Source organism: Punica granatum, chromosome 2 (genome assembly GCF_007655135.1).
Source record: "Punica granatum isolate Tunisia-2019 chromosome 2, ASM765513v2, whole genome shotgun sequence".
Taxonomy (NCBI): domain Eukaryota; kingdom Viridiplantae; phylum Streptophyta; class Magnoliopsida; order Myrtales; family Lythraceae; genus Punica; species Punica granatum.
Genome location: NC_045128.1, coordinates 8,368,565 through 8,377,629, shown reverse-complemented (window position 1 = coordinate 8,377,629; position 9,065 = coordinate 8,368,565). Strand labels below are relative to the sequence as shown.

Sequence of the window (9,065 nt, the reverse complement as noted above, 5' to 3'; positions counted from 1 at the left end):
AACAAAGCAAAAAACTCGTTATCTTCTCTGGAACCACACGTTCGTTTCATTCCATTTCTCTGTACAAACAGAAGAATTATAAGTTCTCCCTCCTGTAGCTTAGCTTGAAGCTTTGTAAGACCCGCCCGCATACGAGAAAAGAAAATGCCAACCTTGAACTTGTTCACCAATGTTCCAGTGGACGCAGTCGTCGCCTCCGACATTCTCAGGGACGCAACCAAAGCGATCGCCAAGATCATCGGCAAGCCCGAGTCTGTAAGCCCTGGCTCCTCTCTCTCTCTCTCTCTCTCTCTCTCTTATGTTCCGTGTTATATACTCTGTATGAAGGTAAACTGTTCGACGAAACTGCTCACTGAACTTTGGGAACAGAGTTTGCTTCGTACTTGATGAATTCGCTTGATTTTCTTGTTGGGTCGCTTATTTAAAGATGTGGGCTTTCTGTTTCTTTCGTTGTTGAGCAACAAATTGCCCGACTGCTTTGTCTTGCTTTATTGTATTCGGTGCATATGCTAATAGGTTAAAGTCTTTATCTTTACAATAAAAATTTGTAAAAGTACAAGAGAGAGTGTTCTTTCGAATCTGCAGGCTCTTATCTGGAGAGCAGTCGAGCCTCATTGCCCGACTGCTTTGTCTTGCTTTAGTGTTCTTTCAAATGTTGTGGCTGGTCATTCTTTGAGCTCACATGAGGGTTGAATAAATATGATTGCGCGGCTTCATCTTCGGGCTTCAGCTTTTCTTAGACTGGCATTAGTTACATCTTCGTAGTCTTTGTGTTTGGTCTCTTTGTCATTATTCTGTACTTCATCACATTGCCTATTCGGGTTTGTACCCATTCCTTCTGTTTGATCTGTAGGCATGATGTTCTCATGGGGGGACAATTGACTTAAATTGTAAGGTTTGCTTGTCTTTTTGTTCAGTACGTGATGATATTACTCAATGGGTCGGTGCCCATTGCATTTGCCGGAACTGAAGCACCTGCTGCTTACGGTGAGCTGATATCGATTGGGGGACTTGGACAGAGTGTTAATGGCAAGTTGAGTTCAACTGTTGCAGAAATTCTCCAAACCAAGCTCTCCATTGATGGCTCTCGATTCTATATCAAGTTCTATGATGTCGAGGTGGGTCATACTTATCTGCTTTTTGAGCATCATCTTCTTTTTTTATTTCTCTGCAGCTATAAGAATTCAATAATTTTCCTGCTGCAAATAACAAATATGTATTTTCCATCAAATGTAATGATGCGCTTGAATTTTCTTCATATCCTGCTATCTGCTTCTAATTAAGTTCTTCATCTAGCTCATGTTTAGTAAATTTTCTTAAGATTGCACTAGATAGAATCTGATAAGCTGAGTGGATTTCTTGCTTGCGAATCAATTTTAATTCACGGGGTGATGCAACTTCCATTAGTTTCTAAATTAAAGAAATTCGTAATTTGTTTTTCCCGGGTCACCCATCAGACGGTGAATCTAGGAAATGAGTCTGAAATAAAGAGGAATGCTGTATATTAGCTTGGCAGATCCACCTCTAAATCTTATTGTAAGCTTACTAAAAGGGGAAGACCCATCAAAATCTTTTCTAAAATTCTTTATGTTTCTTGAAGAATGCTGCTTTCAAATTCAGTAGCATCTCAATGACAGATTCTTCCACTAGCTCAAGATTGATCAGGTGTTTTGTTCTAGAAGATTTGTTGCATACGGCACATGCACCTTAAACTATTTGTTTTGATTTTCCATGGGAATGAAAAGTCCGATGGTCTGCGTTATCTTTCTGATGCAGAGATCATTCTTTGGATTCAATGGTTCAACATTTTGATGGGCATCGCGAGAAGAAGCTTTTGCAGGACGAGATGAAAACCACATTCATGAACTTGCAGCTTCATCAATCTTTGCCTTCGTTGTATAACAAAATAAATAAAACTCCTTTGTATAATCTGGTTGTATCTCGGGCAGTAGTAGTTAAATTTAACATCTGTAACAGGTTCAGAAACATACTAGCTTGCAGTCCCTATAGATTAACATCAAAAGAATCCTTCCTTTGTTGGATCTAGTCCTTGAATTCTTTCTTTCTCTCAGCATCATTCGAATCTTCATTTCCTGGAAAGTTGGTAGAAGTTTTCTCTAGGTCAATATACATATCGCGCAAATCCACCCGCAGGAAAAGTTGAGCAAAACACATTTTGTTCGTTTGATCTCATCCGACAAATGAAACTTGGACAATGAGAACGTGAACAGAAACAGAACAAAAGATAGAAGAATGAATCCGATAGAAGGACTAAGTCGTATCACACTGGAAAAGAAAAGATCACCCCAGCAGGGATTAGTTCCGAGTTTTGGCCAATAGGCTGAGGACTCTGCACTTGAGGTAGAGCTCTGTAATGGGCAAGGGCCGAGCTCTGTGGCCCAATATCCATGCGAACCGGATCCGATACCGACTTGCTGGGAGCTAGTTCTCTTCTTATTCACAGAGGGGAAAAGACCGAATATGAAGCCACTAGAATCTCTTGTTTGGAGCTGCAAAAGACTTTAGTGTGTTTTGCGAGAACCTACTTTTGTTAGAAAAAGTCTAATATTTTATTATTAGTCCATCCGTGAAGTAAATTTAAAGCAAGATTGGTAAAGTCTGAGAATTTTCATGTCTGTCAATCAATATAAGTCTTCTGCTGGGAGATAGCTCTCTTCTTATTTGCAGGAGAAAGACCGAACATGAAGCCACTGGAATCTCTTGCTTGAAGCTGAAAAAAAAACATTTTGTGTGTATTGGAAGAACATACTTTTGATATAAAACGTCCATTTTTTATTATTAGTCCATCCGTGAAGTAAAAGCAAGATCAGTGAAGTCTGACAATTTTCATGTCTGTCAATCAATATCACCATTATGTTGGAATATGGCCCGTTGAGTTTGTATCTTGCCTTCTTAGATGGGTCACTACTCACTAGTGCTAGAGATTCTAGACATGGAAAATACAGTTATGCACATCACGTGTACATTGCTTGTGGACATGGAATTGTGTTGCTGGCCATGGTACATATGAAAATTTTGCCACTCTCGGTGTTCTTACATTTTGATAACTTTGTTGCAGGCAGAGAAGACTTCAGTTCTTTCTACTTTGATCAACAAGACAAATGCAAAGGAATTGAAGCGGATTGTCATGATAATTCTTAAAGGTAATCCTTTTTAATGAGTGTTTTTTAGATTCCTGTTTTTAGTAGTCATTCCTTATGGTTTCATATTTCAGCTGTAGATCTGAAGTTGGGTGTAAGTGAAAAAGAGCATATTTCATGAATTTCATCAGGATGCTGAGGACTTGTTTGATGTGACAGGTAATCTAAAGCTGGTCTGTGAGAGGCTAAGGGATCGGAGCCAACGGCATAAGCGCCAGGTTGAGTTCAGATACGGCATAATTTTTGAGAGCTCTGTTTTTTCTGGCTGGAATTTGAATCTTGTTTGACTTCTTCTGTACTGCAGTATAGCTTGAGTTTTAAGTTGCATCTGGCTTGTTTTTCAATTTAAATCCATATCATGACCTACAATTTGTCTCCGCATACTTGTAAGGTACGTGTAGCCTTTTCTGGATAGGCAAATCAAGGGACTTCATTAAGGAACCATATATCATGGTGAACTTTTCAAAATTACTATTGCTAGTGGAATTGCATGGAGCTTATACTGGGTATTGGCCTATTGGGTGCAGGATATAGAAGTTGGAAAACCAGTGCGCCCCCAACTTGCAATGAGAGTTGGTAATGCTGCAACAGCTTGGAAAAGGGTCTTATTCAATGAATTTTTCCGCAGCATCATAACAAATGGGATATATATATATCATCTCAAGATTGCACTACAGTTGCCTAATGGCCATCACCACGATAAACTGATCCACTTTTCCAGGTTTTTTCACATAGATGGATGGTATCCTTGTAGTGCATCCTCTTAACCTTAGAATAGTGGATTATATATTATTTTGATTTGTAATAATTTATATGATTATCATCTTACGTATAGCTTCATGGGAAAGAAGTGATCGTTGAATGCAAATTTGATGGTGATCGCATTCAAATTCATAAGAATGGAACTGAGGTGCATTTCTTCTCCAGGTATATATCACATTTACTGTACTCTTGTTTAGCTGCTTCAAATATTTTTATTTTATTTTTTGGGCTGATTTACAATCTCGTGTTTGAAGTATACATATGGCATCTCCTTGTTTGGTGTGAAAGCTGCGCAATGCTTGCAGGAGCTTCCTTGATCATTCCGAATATGAGCATGGGATGTTGGACATTATTGTTCAGAGTATTCTGGTTGATAGGATGGGTTTTACTTGCTGAAAAGGACAGATCCTAAGTTGCAAATCCAAAAATTGAAATCTTGACTCACTTGAAGCAATAGACAGATGCATACAGAACTTGTTTTTGACCAAGAACACTTTGGAGGTTAAAAGCCTGATGGGTTAAAAGCATGATTCCCGAAAGTTCCAACATCAATGTACACATTAATATTTTTTGGGTCCAAAAGAGCCATGGTTTAAATAATGCATACATTGACATTGAGATGGAATTACGCTAGCTTGCTTATGGACATCTTAAGGATGCTTAGAAGAAAATCAAATACTGGAGTATATTGTCCTATACTTAGATTGGGAGATGCAAGTCAAGGGGGTCAGCATATCATGAGAAGCAACTATGTCAATGGATCCAGTGGAAGTGTGACCGTGAGTTACATTTTTAGCAAGATTAGAGGTGGCTGTAGCTTTTCCTAATGTAAGGATGATTCTATATTTAATTTGCTCCAAATAGATAAGTGCTGTCATTGCAGCATGTGTTTTATTAATAACTCAAATAAAAATAAATAATTTTTAAAGTAAGTATTTGGAGGATCTCGCAATGACATTATTTTCTTGGTTCATCTCCTTCTGTCTTCAGGTGCATTTTTTATGGTGAAATGCTTGTATGGGACAAGTGTTCGAATTGTTTCTCTGAGTTTGGTTCAAATCAAGAAATTGGTATTTTCCTGGTTTTGATCTTGGCACTATATCCATAATTTCATCCTTGATTTTTTTTTTCAATTTAATTAAATGTACTGTTAGAAGCATGGTCCATTTACTAATCTCTTCCCTTTCCCATCAGCCAAGGCAGCTAGGGAAGGACTTGACAGTGATAGACACTAGACAGGTTTGTAAACGTGTTATCAACTAAATTTTTTGTTGAGTCGACCTTAACTTGAAATTAATTTGTCATTGTTTTATCTTTGCAGTTGTGCTTTTGGCATTCAAAGGCTTGTCAACAGTGATTGATTGGTTCGGGAAATTAGAACCCATTTGTGAGAAATTTAGTTGTGAGTAGGTACTGGAGCATACATAACATCTGAATAATGGCTTAATAGGATGTGGATATCAGACAGACCGACCTTTGATTCACTTTTCTAAATTGTGGATGCTTTACACTTTCAAATTCTCATTTTCACCTTTGGTGGAGCTGTTAGCAAGCCAGATGAAACTTACTCTGATGTCATCAAAAAGAAAGGAAATGCTATTTGAAGACCATATTCAGTGGCTCAACTCTCTGCTCCTCTGATGTGAGATCTATTGCAAATGATATTGTCTCTTCGGTAACACAAATAGTTTTCCTTGGAGCATCTCCTTTTTGTCTCTCTGTTTGTGCAAATCTCAACTCGAAAATATTGGTTCTTGTCAACAAATAAGAGTTTACCTTGACATTTACTATAACCAGATGTTGCATTTGATATTCTTTATTCTGGGGATACCAGTGTCATTCACCAAAGCATAAAGGCGTGAGCTTCTTCGAAAAGTTGCGAAGCCTACAAAGGGTCATTTGGAAATCTTAGTACCTGATGGGGGTCTTAGCACACGACATCGTCCGGATAGAGAAACAACTGTTGATCTTATACTGGGACATCCTGAATTTCTAAGAGTAATACCTGACTTAGTTTGCTCGTGGACACGTCACAGGAGAGCCTTGTTGGTTGCTCATTTGGATGATGTTGAAAGGTTCTTTAAGGAAACAATCGAGAACAGGTGAGGCATCCTATCTGTTTTGGAAACTGCATAATGCTGTCTGAACTTAATAAACTGCTAAAATTGGGTGAATGTAATAACTTTATTTCTTGTGCAATGTTAAATTTTAATGGTGAAAGTTTGAAAAGGTCGCTCTTTCATTATGGCAATTGATGATTTAGTTATTCTCTATTTTTCCTTGTTTGTTGTGGCTTTAGTTCTTCTTGCGATTATTTTATGTATAAACATGTGGCTGTCACTTTATTGTATATTATTTCAATAGGATTTCATGTGGCTTAATTTTCTTAAATTTTGGATGCCAAAGTGCTGTTAGATACATATTTCTGTCGATCAACATGGAATGAATTGGTGGGCTTGCTGGTTGAGTTCTTGAAGATTTGGCATCACTTTTACAGCCTAAAATTCCTTCATTGATTCCGCAATTTGTATGTATATTTGCTTTCATTAGAAGTGCTAGTCGTATTAATCAAGGTATGTCTTCTTACATAGAGATGAAGGAATTTTCTTGAAAGACCTTGGTTCCAAATGGGAACCAGGTGATCGGAGTGGAAAGTGGTTAAAGCTAAAGCCGAACTATATTCGTGCTAGCTCTGATCTCAATGTTTGTTGTCATAGGTGAATATCTGTTTTTTTTTACTACGTACAGCTTAACAATTTGAGGCAGTATATCCTTGATTGCTTAGGCCATAACAATGTTTTCTTCTCATCGTTCCATCTGTAAGAGGATATTACGGCTCTGGGTGTTGTGGAGGGGAGGTGATTACAGCTCTCAAACATAATCTGATCCTTGATCTGCAATTAGTGCTGCTTTGGGTGGAACTTCTATTGATTCATATAGAAATACAGGTAGCTCAATTCTTGGTTGGTCTTGCAGAACGTCCTGCTTTAAATACATGTCCAAGACGGTACTTTCCTTCAGCGACCATTCTCATCTATACCCTTGACTTCTTGGGTATTATATTGCTGCATCTGAAATATACTTCCAAGAAAAAGGTCAATAGTTATTCATTTCATGGACTTCTCTATTTATTTTATTGGGTGAGCTTATCTATCAACAGTGGCAATGCAGCTTGTTTCAACCTTATGGTCGTAGGATGGATGAGGAACCACTTTAGAGTCTAAATTATAAAAGTGACTTGGATTTGATATTGCTATATCTACTGCCCTCTAGTGGGTCTTCTTTTTATTGCTAAATCCTGATCCCAGAGAGGAACTGGTGTATTGAGGTTCGAGACATCCATCGCCAGGGGAATGCTTGTGCCGATTGGATGGCGAGACGAGCTTTAAGCCTTTCCCTTGGCTCCCAGTTCTTTGTCCAGCCCCACAAGGGCTCAGAGGCACTTCTCATGGGTGACGTAATTGGGGTCTCCATGCCCCGCCATTGTACTCCTTAGTCGTTTCTTTCTTGTATTGCAGGCTTCAGCCTCCCAAAGTACACGAAAAAAAAAAAATCCTGATCCCAGGATCAACCATTCTAATATATCACAAAATGAAGGATAATGGATCTAACTGCATCAATATATTGCAGTTTCATATCCTTCTGCAGAGTTGGTACGGGGCTTTCAGATGCTGTTGTGACCAAATTAAAGCCACGTTTCAGGTAATTCTTGCCTTTCAGTGAATCGGGGTTGAGATTGAGCAACTTGTCCCTTCCATGGATGTAAGTGAGAACGTTAGATTCTCGTTTTACTTAATTGGTGTAAGATCCATTGACATGAGAAATTGGAAGTAGCGTGTGAAGGAAGATTATACTGGCTGTTGGAGTATAAAGATGACTTTAGTCTGGCAAGCCAGTGAGATTTGATGAAAAATAAATGCTTTATATTAAAAGACTTTCTTTGACTAAAGTTGGCCCCTTTTTCTCCCTCTTGTCTGGATTCAAAATATTTTCCTTGAATGATTAATTTTTTCCAAAATTTTGCTTCGTGCTTTTCTGGAGGGTGGTCTAACTTTTTCTCATGTTTCTTCAGGAAATATGAAATACCCGAAGAAGGGACCCCTGAGCTTTCATTAGGTTACCAATCACTTGAAGGAGAGACCAGATGTCTGGGTGGAAAGCCCTGAGAAGCGAGTGATCTGAAAATCTTTCCCTGACTGTACAAGCTTATATACTTGAACATTAATATCATGATTTCTTTTTCTTTTCGTCATTTATGTTTTCCTGTTTGTTGCAGATCTATTGTACTTGCTATCACCAGTGACATAAGAACTATCAGTTCTGAGGTATATCGGCAGTCTTATGACAAGAAAGTACTTATATTGCTGTGATTTGGTTATAAGGTAGCGTTTTTCAGCTTTTAAGCAATGTGAAAGGATCAGAAGATTTTCGTCTTAACTTGCTCTACCATATGGCCTGTGATGAATTTGGTTTGCAGTTCTGTTTATTAACTTCTTAGTGGATCTTTCTTGAAGACAACCAGAACAGAAGATCCAGCTGAGGCTTATCCGGATCAGAGGAGGTTGGGCCTTGAAGTTCATTGGGGTGGTGGGAAAGCAAGCAAAAAGTCTTGCTCTCGCAGATGCTACACACTTGGTAGTACTGAAAGTACCAGGATTGACAGCGGGCTTGCATGCACTAACTGAAAGGAATGTCTTTAAATTTTGTAAACAGTTCTCTTAGACATTGTTCCGAGCAGTAGTATGTGATTGCAAAACTTGTCTCTAATGAACTTCCCCCAAAAAAAATTGTATCTGTCTGCACAAAAGCACAATTATTTTTATCTGATAGTATTTTGTCAATCAGCAATCTATGCCTGAATGAGCAGGTAGCTTTTAACCATTGAGTGGGAAGTCATGCACAATATTTACTTGGGGGAATGGGAGATGCGTGCATTAGGAGTGAACTTGAATTGGTCCCTTAGCTAAAAGCAGAGAGCTTCAAGTTTCACTCTATTTTGTACCGCTTTCGGTGCAAAAGAGAAGCAGCTTCTTGAGAAAAAGCAACTTGCATGTCGTGAGTTAGCTCAAAATGGTTGGGAGACTGCTTAGAGAGTGATCGGAAGTTGCCCAAGGACCCATATAACTTACACCTTGCAGTAGT

General features: G+C 38.5%; 1 protein-coding gene and 1 long non-coding RNA gene across 3 annotated transcripts; both read left to right on the top strand.

The window, feature by feature from the left end:
- The first annotated feature begins 97 nt into the window (after window positions 1–97).
- Window positions 98–2,058, top strand: LOC116194858 (macrophage migration inhibitory factor homolog). Its single transcript, XM_031523763.1, has 3 exons — window positions 98–255; window positions 918–1,118; window positions 1,777–2,058. The coding sequence occupies exons 1-3, from the start codon at window positions 145–147 to the stop codon at window positions 1,810–1,812; spliced, it is 348 nt and encodes a 115-aa protein (XP_031379623.1). The 5' UTR covers window positions 98–144; the 3' UTR covers window positions 1,813–2,058.
- Window positions 2,059–4,107: 2,049 nt separating this feature from the next.
- On the top strand, window positions 4,108–8,743 carry LOC116195102. 2 transcript variants are annotated; one of them, XR_004154581.1, is made up of 6 exons: window positions 4,108–4,751; window positions 4,914–4,993; window positions 5,118–5,162; window positions 5,245–7,625; window positions 7,996–8,248; window positions 8,438–8,743. It is a non-coding gene; the product is annotated as an uncharacterized LOC116195102 (long non-coding RNA). The 2 variants fall into 2 exon arrangements; XR_004154580.1 differs by having other exon boundaries at window positions 7,996–8,305.
- Window positions 8,744–9,065: the final 322 nt, after the last annotated feature.